Raw genomic sequence first — 20,784 nt, 5'->3', positions numbered from 1 at the left:
AAACGGGGCTTTAAATGATTTGGCCTACATTTTTAAAAGATATTTTTATTGTATTTTAACATTGTTTGCAGTGGAAATGAAAACACATATGCACAGGATCGGTCAGATTTTCCAGACAGTGGAAATCAATGACTGGCCAAGAGCCACAATAAAGTTCAATATCAACAGTACAAACAAAATGAAAGCCACACAAACAATCTCAAACGTATATAAAACAACTGTAGCATTGTTTTATTAAAAAATGCACAGTATTATAAAAAGAAAAGAAAAAAAATGGCATGTGGTGACTGGTATATACAGAATATGTTTTTTAAAAAACATGAATTTTTACCATCTAAACAGCAAAACAAGCCTCAGGAGACGTTCTGACCTCGCTGCTCCAAAAAAAACCCCATCCCTGCCAGATTTTGGCACAAACCTAAATAATAGGACGGAAATGTTGTGTGGGATATAATTTTTGGCTACAATTCATGTTAAATAGATTTATGGTACATGTGTTGCAAGAACTGCATTTTAGACCAGAATATAATTCTAATACATTTGTGCATCCAAAATATAACTGTGACTGTTAAAAGAAATACAATATTGAATTGGTACTTTTTCCCATTGTATGTATGTTTAAATTTTTAAAAAAAGTCTCTGTATTATATGAATGTGTTTTCAAGTATTTGTTTTCCATATTTATTTTTTTTGCTGCAATCACTGCCTGATTCGAGCAAAGACTTCTCGCAGCCACGGCGAATCCTCGTAGAGGCGAGGGTCGCCCAGATACTCTGCGGTCCTCTTGTAGAAGTAGTAGTACAACACAGACGCTGTGGACAGAGAAATATGTTCTTAAACACAAAAATACGACAAATAATTGACTTTACTTTCCAACTTATTAATGAATTTCAAGGCGCTCGTGGTAATAGTGCCTTTGACTGTGAGGCGACTTTCTTTCTCCTGGAAACACTTTATTCATCTGTGCTATTTCGTTGTATTGGCAGCACATGTGTTGTGAAAGTGATGAGGATTTTTTTCTAAAATAGTTTTGTCTATTTGCAGTAGTTCTTTTGTTAAGTTGCAATGCATTGAGCTCTCAGGGCCACCGTACATTTCAGTTTTGCCCTGATTTCCAAATGAGTGGCTCCCCCACGTGCACAATGATGAAGGTTACTTGAGAGATAACACGTGATTGTACATAGACAACCGGACATGGGGGAAATGCCCAGCAGCCTTTACAACTCTCTGCAGGATTAGGAAAGTACTGATGCTGCTGAACTCAGGTCAGCAGAATTTGCTGCGTCTTAAATCAGGTTCGTAATGAAAGAGATTCTGTGAACTGGTGATGAAACGCTGAATCACACGGTCACCGTCTGGTCGCGTCTGTAGCAGCAGCCAAAACAAAAGAGACAAATGAACTACAGTTCTCCCTCACACATAATGGAGCATCACCCGCAGACAATAAGAACAACCGCCAGACAATAAATCCCTTTATCCACTTATGAGCTTATACGTTTATGAAAATCACACCCACATGGTTTTTTTCGATATCGCCATCTGAAACCTGTTGGTACGCCGGACAGACAAAAACCCTCACAGGATCAGTGACCTCCTTCAGAGCATCATAACAAGAGTGATGATCACACTGACGTTCGGTTTCGGCCTATTTGAATCGGCGACAAAATTAGAGATGTAACGCGAAGGCACGTGAGAACATCTCCGTGATCAAGAGTGTGGATTATTAAGGTGGCACGATGACAGCAGCCTACGTGTAAATAATGTCGTGTGAATATTCCTGTTAGAGGGTGAAATAGTCTCCCCCCGTTTTCTCCTTCTTCTTAAATTCCACTGAGAGAAAACAAAGCTCGACTGTATTTAAATACATCGTTTGTAACTCCCGGAAACTGAGCATGTCTCCAATTAAAAATATAATTCATTGCATCAGAGCTGTCATGTCCAATGCTGTTTTTGTGGTTAAGATTGTTAGTGAATACAATTAAAACGCACATAAATCAGAATATGCACTGTAACTCCTTTTTCATTTTTGAAAGAAGACATATCTTTGGCGTGTTAAAAAAAAACAACCTCTGGCGCAGTAATTTACCATGTAGGCTAATTAAACATTCAAAATAAATACATTTGACAGGCTATTAAAAATGATATATTTCCATGTCATCATACCTGCTCTTTGGAACACAAACAGCACCTGAAGGCCATCTGTCCAAATGAATCTGTTGGTATTCAGCCAACGCAGATTCTGAAAAGATTATATGAGACACACAGGAAAGGTCAGGAAAGGTCACTTTGCAGTAAATGAAAGGATATGAAGGGTGAAAAACTTGATATTCTACTTATAATTTACTAACTAAAAACCCGACTGATGGGAACATTGTACAAGTTGTGATGTTTAGGGCCATTTATGTACAGATATCACTTTCAATAGTCATTGTAAGATTAAGATTCTTAATCTCAACATTTTTAACCACGTTTATTTTTATAGTCCCATATTGTTGTTCTATCAGTCACATTTTACCATAATTTGAAGAAAATGTATTATTTTTTTCTTTGTCAGCAGTTTACAAATATAGCATGAATGCATTTCCTTTAATTGTTCTGTCTATTTTGATTCATATGGTAAAGACCAAAAAGATTGACGAGCACAGAAATGTAGATTTGTTTGGTGGCGTGAACGAACCATGAGCCAGGAATGGAGAATGATACTGAAGGTCAGGTAGAGAGCGGAGAGCATTAGCAGGCTTCTAAATCGCTCCAGCAACACGGCGACCAGGCCAACCTGGAAGACGTAGGTGTTAAACAGCATCAACAGAATGATGATCAGGTTGAACAGGGTGGCGATGTCCTGGATACTGTTGAAACAAAAAGCACAAGAGGACGAGAGATAGGGAAAGGGGGAAAAAAACAAGAGGGTGAAGCAATTTCATGTTATTCCATCATCCAGAATGACTGAGCACAGACATGTAGAAGCACCGCGCGGCCATTTTGAGTTCGGGGCGGTTTTTCGGTTCGCCCGCTGAAACAGCGAGTCGCTCGTCACTCACACAAAAAGGACGAGCTGGACGGCCGGCTCAGTCCTCAGCAGCTCGCCGAAGGAGTTGACGAACAGGTCGAAGGAGAGCAGGCTGAGCTGAATCAGCAGCACCAGAGAGTAGTTGCTGGTCTGGAGCGTCTCCGGCCCGAAGGCTGGCCGCCCGGACGGACTGTGGTTCCACGCCGGATCCAAGGCTGCACTGCGCTCGCACACACACACTACATAGAAGCATCAATCCGCGCGCAGCGGTCCCGACTGGATTTCGGCGTCCCGGCTGAGGCCTTCGAACGACTCCACTCCGATTTTTCCCAAATGCTGGTGAGGTGTGCGGGATGCAGCATCAGGCCTCCCGTTCACGGGGGGGGACACTGAAGTCCTTTCAACGTGGGACAAGGCGTCAGGGTTGGGGATGAGCTGCCTGCAGATCACAGATGTGGACATGTCGCAGATGTTACATATTTTTTACGTGGCTCAAAACAGTTTATGCTTTGGTGAGACCCTCGCGCACGCGGAGGCCGCAACAGGTTAAAAAAATCAGAGCCCATGATGAATCCAGCAGAGATTCCGAGGAAGGAAACAGGAGGCACATCAGTAGCAACTCTAGGTTTGTTGTTGCTTTATATGCAGAGCCTATAATGCAGACACCGGTCCAACAGTAAACTTTCCACCTGTCTGACCTTAATAACATCATACTGTACATCTTGTCAACTATTCTTCTATGTTATTTGATCCCATTTTTTGAAATACAGCTGAGATTTCGGCCTCTCTCTTGCTGTCAGTAGTTTTTCATTGAACCTTCTTTCTACAGTTTAAAATAACTTCAACTGGTGACGCTAATGGATTAAGTTTGTTCAACTTAGAATTAACGAGTAAAGAGGTTAAGAAAATAACACATTTGATAATATTAAGTTGAAAAAATCGTGTTGGCTTCTTTTGTCCTTTTTTAAAGTTGGTAAACGATACAATTTTTTCAGTGTTCCATTAAAACATTCAATTTATGTGCCTTACACAAACTGGGACATTGAGTCTAGAAAGAGAAGTTGAATTTTTAAATACATTTGACCAATAACATTACATTACATTCATTTGGCAGACGCCTTTGTCCAAATGACCAAATAACCCAAATAATAGATAATATAACCAAAACTATACGCGCCAATATGGAGAAGTGAGAGAATCTTTTGTATTATGTTGTGATTTGGGTGAAACAAACCTTAAAGCTCTTAACTTCAAAAATACCTGAGGGATTTTTGACAATGTAAAATTCCAAACCTGCAAAACAAGTCCCAACGCCGATCACGATGAAATTAAATCACATCGGGACATTTAAATATGAAATTGAAAATTACCTTTAAGTAGAAAATCAGCTTCTCTCCCAAAAGAGCTTTATTTAATGATGATTCGAGAAAAGCAGACACTGAGGTAATTCCTCCTCAGCCATACATTAGACCAGACCACTTCTTCACTGATTAATGAGCTCGCAGGTTCTCCTTTCACGACTGAAGGTGTCGGTTAAATACTGTGAGTGTTTTTCCTCGGGCTCGTCTGGCGCCTTGTGAGTCACGGTCACCAGCCGACAGGCTCCTTCACACTGTCACCGGGCGGATCCTCTTATGACCCCTATTTTTATAGCTTGGCACGGCATCAGCAGGTGTGAGGAAGATTAGGACCACACTGCAAGACGCCGCAGCGTCGACCAGGGGACGACTTATTCCGTCGAATTCTCACAGCCGTCGCAGTGAGAATTCGGGTTCTTCTGGCTCCTTCGCAAAAAACAAAACAAAAACCCAACACGTTCATGAACAAGAGAAGAGATATAATAGCAGACGAAAGGGTTCAAGGTCAAAACGCCTTGTTCAAGGTTTTACATTACTGTAGACACACACCAGCGATAAGGGGTCATCAATTTTCACTCTCTTTTTAAAAGGTTTTATCAGAAATTTGTGAGATATTTAGTTTTCATGTGACAACAATAGAGGAGCATTTCTTGAAAAAGAAGCCTTTGTTGTTGGTACTGAGCCCCCGGCTTGTAGTTCCTAATGCTGTTCCACTTAATCTTCTTAACAAACTCCCGACCCGCTTGTTGCTTTACGCAGAAATGGTAAATATTCTCCCTTTTACTATTTCAGAATTTCCGATATATACTGCAGACAAACTGCTGCCAAAACACAGAAGTGTGTGTGTGTGTGTACCTGTGAGTGGAGGTTGGTGCGAGAGGCTGAAGTAGCAGGTTTCTCTCCTTATGGTGCATGTGGCCACAGCACAGATTGACAGCTTGTCTCTGTCCTAGCAACAGTAACAGGTCTTAAACCCCCACCCACCCACCACCTCTCTAATAGACAGGCACAAGAGTTTTGTCACGACGTACAGTGAACTGTGGTGAGATCCTGTTACCGTACACCGTCATGGTGGTTTACTGCTGCTATGTATGAATGTAGTATGAGAAACAATGTGAGCTCCCCGACATTGGGATACAATATCCGTGACATTGCATCCAATGAGTCTAGAAGAGTGGGGCTCCTCTTATGCATATAAAGCCAAAAATGTGCTGAGTCTGTGGCAGGTTTTCTTTTTTATTAAAGATTGAACTCTCCATTTCTGTATGTGCTACCTATTTTTATTCATGTCATTCTGTTTCCTACTGGTCTTTACTCCTGCAACCCTGCCATGACATGATGGTTTTCTTGCTGCCATGTCTGTGCCAAGCATTTCTTTGAGAAAGGTTTAAGGCTGTAATATGAGTGACGGATGTGTCTGTATGTGTAAGATGTCAGAGATTTTTTCTGTGGCTTTCTCCATGCAGTCACATTTCCTTTCAAGATTACGGTAATACTTCTAGGAAGGCTATCTGTTGAGTCGAGCCGGAAGAGAAACACGGACATCTGGTGGTGAAAGTGCCTTAATACACACAAACACACGCACACACGCACGTGCGCACACACACACACACACACACACACACACACACACATCCTGTTGCTGTTTGGGGACATGATCTGTGGGAACCACTTTCTGATAAACCCTTTATAAGATAAAATGAATGTCTTGTATCATTGTTTGATAAGTCATTCAATAGCCTCAGGTATAAGTCAATAATAATTGTGGAAAATCCTTCTCCAGCATTACACCTTTTTAGTAATTCATTAGGGATAACATCAAGAATGCTGTTACAAATATTTGTTTGTCTTTAACAAGAATAACAGAGTTTAATAAACATTTGCCTATGATATCAATACATTATTAATGAAGGGGTTCCATGTGAATCCATCAAGTCTGTATAACAGGCCATGAGGGGTCTCCCTGATGAATTAAATATGAATTAAATAACCAGCTACCGGACAAAAGAAAAGAAAGACTCTGATGTCATGCCGAAGGAAGATTTTCAACATCTCGCAACACAAATGTTTCTCTTCTTGATGGTTTAAAAATGATCTATGAAAGAGACAGGGGCCACAAATGTAATGGTTCTTTCATTTATTAACTTTGTATTTAATTGATGTCAAAAGAAAAGAGAAATTGGACTTTATGAACAAAATCAGCATTTTACACCGTTTTTTAAAATCATTATTACTTTTTGACAATTGTCATAATCTTTCCACATTTGTTTAAGCTCAAATTTAACAGAAAAACAGGTTATTTAAGCGAATCAAATGATGCAATATGCTGATGATGCCATACTTTACCTTCATCATATTCATTATTCTTTTTCACCCCGTCCTCTTTTTGTTTCTATATCCACCACATATGCGTAAGACAAGCCATCATCCTGTGAAATACATCCTATATCCTGTGCAATACAGGAAATATATAAACATATATTTATGTACTACTTATTTTGTTACTTCATATCCAACCCCTGCACATTCTTCTAACCTTTTTTCTTCTTTTTAAAAATAGTTTTTTCCCTCTATTGTTGTATATTTTTGCTATATCTCTGATATTTCTATATCTCTGAATTTCCCAATGACATGGGATTAATAAAGCACTATATCTTATTTGATCTTATCTTAAAAATGGTCTTTGTCAGATTACTAGTCAATAAGATTATGAACTACGGAGCCCCAGACAAGACATCCGAATAAAATAAAATAAATTGTGGCCACAACATACTATTTTGTGGCCAGTGGCCACAGCATACTGATTCGTGGCCAGTGGCCACAGCATACTGATTTGTGGCCAGCGGCCGCAACAAACTGATTCGTGGTCACTGGCCACTACATACTGATTAACGTGTGGCCACGAACTAGTATGTTGTGGCCACAAATAAGTATTTCGTGCCCACGTTATACCTATAGTGTCAGGCCCGGTTCTTGGCATAGGCGACATAGGCCGTCGCCTAGGGCGCAGAATGTCAGGGGGCACCGCAAGGTTTACCTTTTTTATTAATAAGTGCGCAGCAGTGAGCAAGAGTGAGACCAGTGTGTGCACGCCCCCCGACCCCCCTACAGGGTCTCACAAAATCTTATGGGAAACACTGAACCCTACAAGGAAGGACGGTGTCCGGTCATAATCTGGCCCTGGGCACCAAAATGGCTAGAGCCGGCCCTGTATATTTATTATTATTTTTCCCCCCATATCATGTCTGGGGCTCCGTAATAAAATGTACACATGGATCCATAACAACACGCATACTTCCCATAGTTTCCTCCCTCTGTGGGTGTGTGTGAGAAGGGAAAGCATCGCCCCGGGACAAGAAAAAAAACAAAACCGCAACCCATGAAACACGCGAGGTGGCGGGGGAGGAGTCAGAGCAGCGGCACCAGCAGCTCCACCACCAGCACCACCAGCTCCACCACCAGCACCACCAGCTCCTTCTCCAGCTCCAGTCTCGCTCCGCACTTTCTTCGACTGTTTCCTTCCTGCCCCCCACCCTCCTCCGACTTCTCTCGCCGTTGTCCGAGTCGACGTGGACAGAAAAACGGGGCGACATTTCGGATTCGTCTTCCGGCTCTTTCCACCGACGGGACGACCGGAACCAGCGGCAGGTGAGGCGCGGAGCAGGAAGTGGTCGGCGGCGTTAGCCCATCGCACCGGACCCGCCACGCCAATGTCGTCTTTCTTTTTAAATACGTGACACAGCCGAAACATTTGCCACCCCCCAGGTGACCTTGGGGTCCCACGCGACCTTTCGCGACGCCGTTAGTTGCGTGAGAACTGGTCAGTTTGGATCAAAATGGTCCGTTTCCCCGGCGGAGGTGTTGCGACGTTAGCGGTAGCTCTCGGAAGATGCGCCGCGGACCGACGTCGACAAGGACACCCGAGAGAGAAAAGACACACATCTTTGATTCACCTGTGTGGATATGGTGATGGGTCATGACACACTCAGGGTTATTGTGTGTAATTTAAACAAACATGGCTCATTGCAGATGATTGTTGGAGGCTAAAAAAAAAAGAAAAGAAGCCCAACACGAGGACGATACCTTCACCTTTTTAGTTGAGACAGCTGTGATTTGTGTGGTGAACTTTTGTTACGCAACATAATTCCCAGTAATAACCTTCAAGTGGTGTTATTATAATGTCATTGTATTAGAAACCACAGCCATAAGTCGATTAATCAAGCAATCGATCAACATTGTCTTTGTTAAATGTGCGTTAATTGAATAACTTCCGGGTTCGGACGGTTGGTCCAGACTATAGGCAAAACATTCTGAAGATGTCACCATGGCAACCTTTAAGAATCTATAATAATAATACATTTTATTTAAAGAGCACTTTTCATCGCTAAAAGCAATCTCAAAGTGCTCAAAGTACGTAATAATAACAATAATAATAATAAACTATGATTTACATATTCCACCAGTTTCATTTATTGAAATTATTGATAGAAAAATTAATTGAGAGATTAAAAGACAATTAAAATCCAAAAGCAGTCCTTCATTGTGTAGGTACAGACGGTCTGGTTGCTGTTTGACCTGATGAGGTGACACACAGGTGTGATGCATCAATACGCAAAGAAAAAAAGAAAGAAAGAAAAAAAAAAAGGTGACTCAGAGAATCTCAAACGAAGGGATTTGTTCACACTGGTAAATCCGATCACTTGTTTTTCCCAAGTCTGGACGAGTCAGAGCAAAAGTTCCCCGGCCTCGCCTGCAACGCAGACCTCAAACATCAGACTCAAACGCTCAGTGAATTAATGATGTTGTCGTTCTAAAGAAAATGAATCTGTGCTGTAAGTATTTCTGGTGATCGATTTAATCATTTCAGTGATTTTTTTTCCAGGCAAAAGCAGAGGAAAGATTTTGAGAGCTCTCTTGTTCCAGCATCTCCAATGAGAAGCTTTTTTTGCTTTTCTCCATTTTATTTCAATATACATCTGAACGAGATATTTGAGGATGTAACCTTGATATCTGAGAATCCTTTTTTTTTATGACACAACAATAATAATATCAACTACAACAGATTAATCCATCAAGACAATAAGCATTAGTTGCCTCATCAAACTTTTAGGAACAACAACAAAAGAACCATTTTATTCAGTAAATGCCATTTTATTTTAAAGTGACTCATTAAAGTGAATTAAATATTAATAGCAGAGACGAAGCTTCAATTTGCTTTTCGGCAGTACCCTGGTTTTCTGATCGGTCGAATCACAGTTGTGGTTTAAAGTGGGGTTCAAATAGAACTTTGAGAGATTTCCCTCATATTGATTTCTGTTTTCATTACTTGCAGTGTGAACAGTAAACTTTATTAACAGTCTGACTCGGACAGTCAAGTCGACATGTTGGAATAAAAGAGGTTGAAATGGGATTCGCCTGTAGTCTGAAGTGAACATGTTCAGACAAAGTAGATTATTTGACATTTTTAACCAACACCATGTTGCACCATTGGATTGAAAAATAAGTATTTTTCTCAAACATGCTTGTGTTCTCGCAGAAGGAGAATATTTAATTGGAAGGTTTACTCCGAAATACGGCTACGAGATGTTGATCAGAGGCGACGGTTTGTAAAAGACTCCTGAACGCTAAACCCTAAACCGTGATTTCTGGCCTGCCCCCCCAAAAAATCCTGAACTTAAAATGATTAAAAACAGTTCAACTCAACATTTCAGTTCTACAATAGTTTTATATTTTCAGCAACTATTTTCTAGCATTTATAATTTGTTTTGCAACATATCTCTGAATTTCCCCTCACGGAGACTTCCAACAAATTCTTTGCGTCTTAAAAAAACATTTGAAACAGCAATAATCACCACATTTAAACACTTGTTCTTTGTTGAGATATTGATACTGCCTATGATATGACAGTGCACGATAGTCTTGATATGTTTTAGACATTCAGCTGCCTGAAGAGGCACCAGAGAACTACTACAAAAATCATCAGGCCGCCTCGTGACTCTTAGATCATTTCACACGTCACGACTTGTCGATGAAAATGAAAATTATGGCTAAATCTATGCTCGAGGTTTGTGCTTAAAAAGGGCAGTGATTTTTTTAGCATGTCTCCCCCCAACGGGCCTGAAAACGCTTCAACCTGCCACGTCTTTTTACACCGACAATGATGTGTTTGCTCACGTAGACGACAAAGAGTTTTCTGGACCCGTTCCGAGTATTTCACCGCTGTAATCTCCTCGGCTGAACAGGACAGACATTATCTGCCTGGTAACGGCAACACTCTTGTTTAATGTGCCCTTGAGTCAAGATACCACATCCTGAAATGAACCAAAGCTACTTCAAGTGATCAAACCGGGCGATCAGTTGCTCTCCGAAGTTAAACCCTCCATCGCAGACGTGATCTTTTCTTCTTCTTCTTCTTCTTCTTCTTCTTCTTCTTCCATTTGTAAAGAGTTTAAACAGGAAGCCTCCTTTTCTCTTGACTCAGCTGATCTGAGAAGCAAAAGGGGTCGTCGTCAATAAAGCGCTGTTGGAATTTAATTAGCAGGAGCGCGCTAAGAGGGCCCACCAGAAGAAAAGTAAAACAGATGGTCCGCAGACAGGAGCCCAGACGGACTCGCTCAGTCATGCAAGTGCACAGTGTCTGAATTGACAGGAGCGAATACGGAGCCCGGGGGGGGGGGAGTCAGGAGGGGAGGAAGGGTTTGATATGAGGCAGTCAAGAGGAGGACGAGTCTGGGCTCGACTGGCGAGCCAGGCGGAAAAGAAATAGTGGCAACAAAGATTACACAGAGGAGCCAAGAAGCGAGTGTTTCACCAGTGGATCCATTTCAAACTTCGGGAACCATGTTGGACATCGTCGTGGTGTTAACAGGGACAAGTTTCACTAGTGTCCGTTATTGTGGTTTAAATACATTACAAACATACATTTTTGCCTCTTCCTGTGAGTAATAGTTTTTTTTAAACTGAACTGCCATTCATCGCGATCTCTGCTGAACGTATTAAGTTATATTCTGCTTCCTGAAAGTGTTGGATGATTTCGTACCAGGCACCAGGGAGGCGGGTGGATATCATTTTCATTTCCCAGCCCTTGGCAGACTCTCCGCTCCTACTCGGTGCTTAGTCATGAAGCAACTCCGCTCCCTGATTCTGCCCACACTGCTGATCTGCCCCCCCCCACATCTCATTTGTTAAAAGCATCTCACACTAACAGGACGGCTTCACTTTTTATCTCCTCTGAGCAAACTACTACTGTACCACCTTCCAATGCACCTCGTTTAGATTATTTGTTTTTTATTTGAGGGGAATCACTGGAGTTTCATTCAGTTCAAAGCTGCGACAATTCGTCCATTAGTTGAACAACAGAAAGTTAATGAGCAGCTTAAAATGATTTAATTGTTAGAGTTTTTTTTTTAAGAAAACCAAAACTTCTCCCATATGAAGGTTTGCTGCTTATCCTTTGTTCTATATGACAATAAATGTAATATATTTGGGTTTAGTGCTGATGATCAGACAAATACAGCAAAATAAAGGTGACACTGTGGGCTCTAAAATATATTCTATATTAGTTGATGAATCAGGAAAATAATCTACAGATTTATTCGATAATGAAAATGTTGGTGCGGCCCTAATCCTCCATTATTCTTTTAAAGAACTTTATTCATAACTTTTTATGAATATAATAAGCTAAAATCTATTGAATGTAACTTTTTCTTATTATTTCTTAATTTTTTTCTCCCTAATATCTTCAACAACAATAATTCAACAACTTTCTGAAGCTGCAAGTGGTTTTTTTTTAAGATGATCATTTTGGCTTCTTGTTTAAACTTGTTGCATATTGTTTCTGCACTGGCACAGAGAAGTTAGTGATGCACATGAAATTGGCACTAGCATAAAAAAAAATCACAATCCATACTTAATGCTAGGGAGTTTTTATATGCTGACGCTGTACGAACAACCGTTAGTCATCAGAAGACTCTCGAGTTGGAAGTCGAGCGTATTGACTCTGTGTCAACACTCATTCAAAAACCACTCTAACTGTCTTGATATTGTCATAACTGACCTGGAATCTGTTGTCTCCTGCAGCATGGGGGCCTATGAAGAGAAAAAGGAGGCGTGTGGAACCGTCTGTCTGAAATACCTCCTGTTTACCTTCAACTTTCTCTTCTGGGTAAGTTCCCGCTGAGGCAGAGTTGAGTCTGCACGCATGCTCGGAAGCTCTCCTCCAGCACCTGCACTGTCCGGTTATATTTTCCTGGGTTCTGATAAAATTGTATTCACCAAGTTCATTGCTGAGATCTCGGAACGCAGCGAGGCTGAAAATGCGTGAGGCTGAGCAACAAACACGAGCCCTCACACAACCTGTAAACAAACCACCAGGTTTTCCCCAATCGCACTCCATCCAACGGGTGGATCCTTCTCAGCTCAACCTATCCCGGCATTCACGGTTCGCAGTGGACGACCCTTGGAACAGTGGGCGACCAGCTCCGTTGCTAGGCGACAGCGGTAAGGGGCAGAACACGCGGGTGACCCCAAACAGGAAACCCGCCGTAGACCAGGCCGTCTCATTCTGGTTCATTTTGGGTCACAGCCATATTGAACTCTAAATAAAGTGGCCTAGATAAAATCGTTCATGAAAATAAATGTGTTTGATTACTGTTTAAAAGCTGCCTGATTATCTCACTTTCCAAAATGTCAGCAATGACCTTGTTGACCCATACTGTCGCACACTGGAGAATTGGGCCCTTGTTCAAAAACCAATCAGCCGATTGGTTTGGAGATAATTAGCCCTTTGTTTCACTGGTGTGAAACTATGAGTTTCTGTGACATTTTCCTTTTTTCACGTTCTCATTTTTATGATCCAAAAAATGACTCGATAGATAAATGACAATGCAACAGAGGTCCCGCGTTTCGTGAGTCAGACTGTGGACGTTCAGAAAATGGACTTTATGGAATAGTCTTGAGGTTTTGGCTTTATATTTTTCACCGAAGGTTCAAAAAAACAAAAACAAATCTGTCCAACTGAAGTGTTGAGATAAAAGAAGCCGGAGGAATCAACACAGACTCTCCATCACTCAACAACTCAGATTCAACACCATTGATTAGACTAGAAGAACATTTTGAAAACACCCAGTTTCAAGTTGTAAAAAATCAAAGCTGCGTTTTTCTCTCTACAAGTTATATACATGCGCACGTGTCTGTCGTCATATCGAGATGAGGAATTGGCTTTTTACACGTTATGAAAAGGAAGAGTTGGTTGATTAGACTCAATCTGAAACCCCTCAACAAGGCATTTTTATTCAGGCAACAGATGAACGGCTGCTGCTGCTGCTGCTCTTCCAGTTCATGGAATCAAAGCCAAGCTGCATTCTTCTACCGAGGACACAGAGGCTGCATTCAGAGCTGACTTCCTCAAAACTTTCCAGTGTGTCAAGAGCCTGAGAGGCAAACAACCGGTTTTAATAATTTACAGGTGTTAAGAGTCAGACCCAGACGGTGTGGCAGCTTCACTGTCGGCAAACGGACGATGTCTGTCTCGTTCGCAGCGTGAAATCTCACTGACAGCTCAGACCGTATGTGTTAATCATCTGTCTGACGGAGAATCAGGTCTTTCTCAAAGTGGCAGATGAACACTGCACTGAGCCAAATGCCAAATGATTTACAACCATATGGATACGTCAGGACCGAATCAAGTCTTAAGACCTTTGACTTGCAGTTATTTCCAATGTCTCTTGTCATTAGGACATAATTGTTTCCCCTGAATACTTGTGCACGTATCACCGCTGTTGCAGGGAACGTGTTTCTGGACTAAACGTCAAGCAACAAAATGAAAACACTGCAATATTATAAAGTACTCCACTGAATGGCAGCTGTTCATTTACCTCAGGAGCAACATATGGTCACAATGTCCTGTTTTCTATTGATTTATCATTTGTTTTTATAGACCTTTGAGGCTATGGTGGAGTATTAGCCACTTAAAGGAGAAAAGACAATATATCGAGAGTAAAGTTACAAATATGAGCAATTTTGTAATATAACAAGAATAAGTCATTTTGCTCTCTTTTCAATTATGACTTTATTCTCGTTATATTATAACCTGATAACTTACATTTAATAATAGAATAAAATGCAGAAACTACATGCGCACGAAAAAGACACGGAAAACAAAAGTGTCATCCAGCTCTTAGATGATACACCTTCACATTATTTCCCCTGATTAATTTCAGGCCTCACACATTTTTTTTTTTAGCACATGATTTTTAAATTTGAGACCAAAATCCAACAATGTCAGTTGTGTCAGTCTCCATGTCAGTTGAAGAAACTGCAAAGAACATTATTTTTCCAAGAGAAAGAAACTCACCTGCAGGTCTCATGAATGAGCTAATGCACCGAAATCCCGCTCTGTCGTTACCTCCTGCTGCCACCAGGGGTCACCAGAGACTGAGCGTGCCCTGTGCAGCTGTCAGTCACCGTTGCTCAGGGTTCAGGTGTTCAGGTGCCTGTGGTTTTATTCAGGTCTTCACCGCAGGTGCGGACACAACCAAACGCCGTGTTCGCCACACGCTGTAGTTACTGCAAAGACCGAGCCGCGTCCTGCGTCTTAATTCTGTAGCTTTGCCGGGTCATAACTTTTATTCAGGCTCGCAGGAGCGATTTTAGAGCGGTTGTCAGATGCTTTATGTGATAAAAAAACGCAGAGCGAGGGAACTTCATAACAATTTATTATGTTTTTAAAGGTATTGTCGCTTTTTTATGCGTCGTGTAAAATGATGAAGTGGATGAATTGAAAACCTCTTGAATTTTTGATCGAACACTGAGAATCACTGACTTTTACAGGCTGCGGGGCTCTGACATTAAGTTAGTGTGTGTGTGTGTGTGTGTGTGTGTGTGTGTGTGCGTGTGCGTGTGTGCGTGCGTGCGTGCGTGCGTGCAAGCGTGTATTAAAAGGGTTTTCCTTAGTGGTTGTTTTCAAACCCTTATGAAAACTTTAATTTGATATTTGACAGTTTCACAATCAACCTAATTATAAAAAACTAAAAAGAAAACACAAATAAACCAAATATATAGAACCTCGATTTAGAAAATAAACATAATTTTCATGATGTAACATGTAAACAAAAATGTCAATCTTCTCTGTGAAATTAATGTTTGTATGTAAAGTAAAGGACCCTGAAGATGAAGCTGAGACGTCAGCTGATTTTTATCGGTCAATCGATAAATGGCTCGTGTTCCACTGGAAAATGATAATGAATACTGTGTTGAAACAGAAGGTTATGTACTGCTCCTGTTAAATAATCAGTCAAGCGCGGTCGTTACTGTCTGAAATAGTAAAAGGAAGTAATGGTGTTGATTGAAATATCGCTCTCTCTCTCTCTGGGTGTGGTGCGGTGACGAGCTTCCGTGGCCGTCATCGGGGGCCTTCAAACATTAAATCTGAATTAGTCAGGCAGTTAGATTGACGGCTTTGGCACCACGACAGATTTCTGTTGCCGCGCCGCACCATCTGCTGACTCCTCACGGTGATATATCACGTTGATTTAATTGATACCTCACATTCCGCTAGAATAATGCTGAAGAAGTTGAACTGTGTGAGAAGTTTTATGACTGTTGTTTGATAATGTTTGAGGTTTTTTTTGGATTACAGTCGGTATTATTCCTCAGATTTTAAACCATACGTACATCATCCCAAAACATTTTATCGTGCCTCTTTCTCAACTGGCAGGTTTTGAAAAAGTGGCTGCAATTAACCTTTAATAGTTTAGACACACAAAAAAACCCGTCATTCCTCAGAGCTCAGCAGTTGATGTCTAAAACAGTCCAAAACCCAAAGATATGAAAATACGACAGAAAAAAGCAAATCCTCTAGATGAAATCTGATAAGATGCGTAATCAACCAATCAGACCTGAGCTCCTCCAATCGCCCCTTTAACTCGTTATCTTGCAGCATCAACTGATTCTAGATTCGATTTTTTTTTTATGTGGGAGCGGAAGGTGGTTTTTATCACCTCACATTTAACTATTAGTCATTAATGTCAGACTCGTCCTTTATCACTTTGAGGCTAACTTGCATAATAGATGATTTAAAGCCTTTTGGTGTTAAACAGTGAGCTGCTTCAGGGACCAGAGTCGTCGTCGTCGCTCTTCTTCTTCTTCTTCTTCTTCTCCTCCTGCTTCTGCCCCGGTTCGTCTCTGGCGGAGATCCGGACTCTGATCGTGTGCTCTTCTTCTTCTCCTTCTCCCCAGTTGGCGGGGGGCGTTGTGATGGCGGTGGGCATCTGGACCTTGCTCGAGAAGAGCGACTACATCAGCCTTCTCTCCTCCAAGACCTACGCTGCCTCCGCCTACATACTGGTCCTGGCCGGAGCCATCGTCATGGTAACAGGCGTGCTGGGCTGCTGCGCCACCTTCAAGGAGCAGAGGCGGCTGCTGCGAGTGGTAAGGGATCACGCCGGGGCGGGGAGACGACGTCAGGAGGCTGCACATTTGTGAAAAGTGTGCGAGACAGACGTCGTCTAAACAAATCCAGACCTAACACAGTGGGATTGGACGAATTCCTTAAAATCTCATTTATCAATCACAAGTAACTTACGCATAAACATCTACAGTAGAACTCGGCGACTCGGTGTAGATCTGTGATCACCTGTTAAAGTTAATCAACATTGACATTAACTAAGTTTCAGTGAAAGTAGGTTTTATATATATATCAGCATGTGATATCCTGATCCAGTGCACACAGAATGTCACTGGGAACGCGCAGGATATTTTCATCAGAAGGAAGCACGCTCATTCCATTTGGCATATTTCACTCTTGGCGCGCGAGACCGGAATTTCGTTCAAGCCGGAGAAAGTAAATGTGTGGACATTGTCCGCGACGTTCAGAGGTAATGAGTTTGTTAGAAGGACACCGCCGTGCCAAAACGCACAGGTGCTGGGAGCCGATCAAGGCCGAGCTGTCGGCCTCCGTCGCGTTCAGACAAAACAAAAATCTTCACATGAGAGGCGCACGTCCATTATTCTGATTTGACTCGTGCTGTCCACAGACGGAGCTCCGGTTTCTCCAACAGAGACACCTGCATGGCAGAAAACAGCAGAAAACACACACACACACACACGCACACACACACACACACTGCTCCAGCCGTCAACACACATCTCAACATGGTACATTCATACAGGCACATCACTGTTGGCACAGCTCACGTTTGTGCCTTTTTGTAATCTTTGCCAGATCGCGCGTCATCTTTGGCATCATTCACTTTTCCCAGTCCGCCAGAATATTCGGCACAGCCGGATATTTTCAGCCTTGAGATGAGGCGGATGCCAGTTACATTTACAGTAACTGTACTGTAGCATACATTAGGTATAGCAGACAGTGTCCAGAGAACAATTGGGTCTCTATATAGTTCTGTACCTAATGCAACATCTCTAACAAAGTTGATGACACTGTTAATGAATTGCCTTTCTAACTTTTGATCAAAAAACAGGCAAACAAAAAAACTCAATTTTTTTTACAGTATGTTGGTAAACGGTAGTCGGAAAAATAAGAAATATTCAGTTATGGGCAAGTGGAATTACTGTTTTATTCTTTAAATGTTTTCCTAATCTTTATAAGGTTCTACGACAAAATAATATTTGTGTGTGTGTGTGTGTGTGTGTGTGTGTGTGTGTGTGTGTGTGTGTGTGTGTGTGTGTGTGTGTGTGTGTGTGTGTGTGTGTGTGTGTGTGTGTGTGTGTGTGTGTGTGTGTGTGTGTGTGTGTGTGTGTGTGTGTGTGTGTGTGTGTGTGTGTCCAGGTGATTTTGGAGGTCAAAGATCAAAGTCAACAAAAATATGGATAAAAAACCTAGTTTTTCAAGAAATCTCCGAAAAAGAATCAAAAGACAATCTTAAGGTTTTTATTGATTTGAAAATTATTCCCCATCTCATGATATTAAAATAATTTCATGCTTCGTTCAAAAACACATTTATCAATTTATCTCTGCCTCCTATTGGACTATAGATACAACCTTAAGGTCACGTAGCTCGAAAAATGATTTAGGATTGTGTGGTAGGAATGATTTTACTGATGATTTTTAAGTCGGAATGATATGATTTTTAAGTCGGAAAATTACATAATATAGTCTAGATATATAATTTAGCAACCACGAAGATTAGAGACACAATCTGCAGCCTATTTATATCAACCAATCGGTGTCCATCACCCCGCAATGTTTTTCATTTGACCTAAAAGTACCTGTACTGTGAGTATCCACATTCTGGATGAGAGGGAATATTCACAAAATAAAAAGACATGATTATAATACTGTAAATATTACAAACGAGACAAGACGGCATCCTGCTTTGTTTTGGATAGAAATTAATTTCTTATCAGAAAGTGTCAGTTGCATTTTTTCCACATTGAATATTGTGAGGAGAAACACTGACATGTGTCAACTGCAGATTCCCTGGGCAGCCGAAGAGTCTTTATTTTATTTTAGGGGCTTTAAAACATTATTGAAAGGTCTATGGATCCGCAGTCGGTAAACCCTCCCTCTGTCCAGATTATTTGATTTGTGACTCAGCAGTTGTGAGTAAATCGAGTTGTGTGTGTGCGCGGGCGCCGCCACTTCTCCTCCCTGCGTCGTGTGTAGTTTTGAAACGCCCGGCGCATCCTGAAGAGCCGAGATTAGGGCGATGAATCACAGTGAAGGAATGAACTTGTCGGCAAGGAGAGATGCTATCGAGATTGTTAAAGAGGGCGAACATAAGGGTGTGTGTGTGTGTGTGTGTGTGTGTGTGTGTGTGTGTGTGTGTGTGTGTGTGTGTGTGTGTGTGTGTGTGTGTGTGTGTGTGTGTGTGTGTGTGTGTGTGTGTGTGTGTGTGTGTGTGTGTGTGTGTGTGTGTGTGTGTGTGTGTAGTGTCCTGTAACTGCCTCGAGAGCAGCAGCAGCAGCAGCGATTGGCAACACTGTCCTGTAACTTAAAGGTCAACGAACTCCACCAGCCCCACCGCAAAAAAAAAAAGGAAAAAAACAGAGCTGATCCAGACACATCACCAGATGTGTGAGGTTGAGAATAAACTCCCTGCAGCTGCTTTTTTGATTAAACGGACAGATCAGACTCTGCGTCGGGCTGTTTGTTCTGTACAAAGTATATGAGAGAGAGAGAGAGAGAGAGGAAACTCTCCCACAGGAAGTGTGTGTGTGTGTGTGTGTGTGTGTGTGTGTGTGTGTGTGTGTGTGTGTGTGTGTGTGTGTGTGTGTGTGTGTGTGTGTGTGTGTGTGTGTGTGTGTGTGTGTGTGTGTGTGTGTGTGTGTGTGTGTGTGTGTGTGTGTGTCTTAGCACTTTGAGATTTAGGAATGAAAAGTGCTCTATAAATGACATTTATTATTGTGTGTTCGCGTGTGTATGTGTTCGTGTGTGTGTGTGTGTGTTCCCGCGTTCCCGCGTGTGTGTGTTCGCGTGTGTGCGTGCAAACACACAGCTTCGTTGTTTTGTCCGAGAATGACGACGGAACAGCGTAATGACTCAAACAGAGGAGGGGGAGACTTTGTTTTCCTTCCCAATGACGGAGCCAAGCGGGAAACAGAGGCTGGGTCCACCTGTGGAGAAAGTGACTTCATGCCGTTTGACCGGACATGTTCAAAGTCTGCGTGTGTCTCGGTCTCAGCTCTGCCTTTCTCTCCGGTTCTCCCTCTCTCTCCTTCTCGGTTAATTGGTCTACGCCTGCATCCACATTGCTACGTTTATTGAAGCGCTACGTTGACGCCTGCCGTCCACGCCACTCTGGAGTTTTCAATCGTCCCAAAATGGAGACGTTTGGGAAAACGCAGCCCGCCCCCTTTTAGTTTGTGACTGCGTTGTGGCACGGACGGGCAATGGCAGAGGTGTTTGAAAACGACGCTCATCTCCATTTGCTTCCCCCCCGATTGGTTCTTACCGGTCACGACTCCACTAACGGGGCCTTTGTTGTTCAAGTTCATATTTGTCGGCAGGAATTAGTCAAACAACAGTGGAGGAGGTTAATTATTCGATTACTGAATTAATCGCCAACTATTTTTTTTTATTTTAAGTAGAAGTCAAAATTCTCTGATTTCAGCTTCTTAGATATTAATATTTTCTGGTTTCTTTGCTCCTCTATGACAGTAAACTGAATGTCTCTGGCGTGTGGACAACACAACACAACATCTTGGGGTTTGAGAAACGCGATTTTTCACCATTTTTTACGGACCAAACGACTAATGCACGGAGGAATCGATGGTGAAAATTATCGTTAGTTGCAGTTGTGTTTATGTACACAAGCCACAGCTAAAGCGTGTTGCACTGTTCAAATTAAAGGGTTACGTACCATCCACTACTGAATATTCAGTTTGAGGTGATATGAAAACGCATGAAGTCAGGGAATACGTTCGATAGGTCACATCGAAGGAGCACTCAGTCCAGCT

General features: G+C 41.9%; 2 protein-coding genes across 3 annotated transcripts in view; one reads left to right on the top strand and one right to left on the bottom strand.

The window, feature by feature from the left end:
* Positions 1-36: 36 nt before the first annotated feature.
* LOC118301963 (transmembrane protein 138-like) lies at positions 37-5,304 on the bottom strand. Of its 2 annotated transcripts, none has more exons than XM_035627699.2 (5): positions 5,224-5,304; positions 3,042-3,449; positions 2,678-2,849; positions 2,164-2,239; positions 37-812 (listed from the first exon to the last, which is right to left on the bottom strand). In XM_035627699.2, the coding sequence occupies exons 3-5, from the start codon at positions 2,801-2,803 to the stop codon at positions 700-702; spliced, it is 315 nt and encodes a 104-aa protein (XP_035483592.1). In that variant the 5' UTR covers positions 2,804-2,849; positions 3,042-3,449; positions 5,224-5,304; the 3' UTR covers positions 37-699. The 2 variants fall into 2 exon arrangements, with proteins under 2 accessions (XP_035483592.1, XP_035483593.1); XM_035627700.2 differs by lacking the exon at positions 5,224-5,304 and adding an exon at positions 4,381-5,142.
* Positions 5,305-7,794: 2,490 nt separating this feature from the next.
* The window catches only part of cd151l (CD151 antigen, like), a 20,671-nt gene continuing 7,681 nt past the window's right edge, over positions 7,795-20,784 (top strand). Inside the window, exons 1-3 of the mRNA XM_047331496.1 lie at positions 7,795-8,016; positions 12,448-12,532; positions 16,606-16,797. Coding sequence (XP_047187452.1) covers positions 12,449-12,532; positions 16,606-16,797 — 276 coding nt within the window. The 5' untranslated portion in view covers positions 7,795-8,016; position 12,448. The remainder of the gene's footprint in view (positions 8,017-12,447; positions 12,533-16,605; positions 16,798-20,784) is intronic.

Source organism: Scophthalmus maximus, chromosome 4 (genome assembly GCF_022379125.1).
Source record: "Scophthalmus maximus strain ysfricsl-2021 chromosome 4, ASM2237912v1, whole genome shotgun sequence".
NCBI lineage: Eukaryota > Metazoa > Chordata > Actinopteri > Pleuronectiformes > Scophthalmidae > Scophthalmus > Scophthalmus maximus.
The sequence above is the reverse complement of the archived record's forward strand: the minus strand, read 5'-3'. Positions and strand labels throughout refer to the sequence as shown.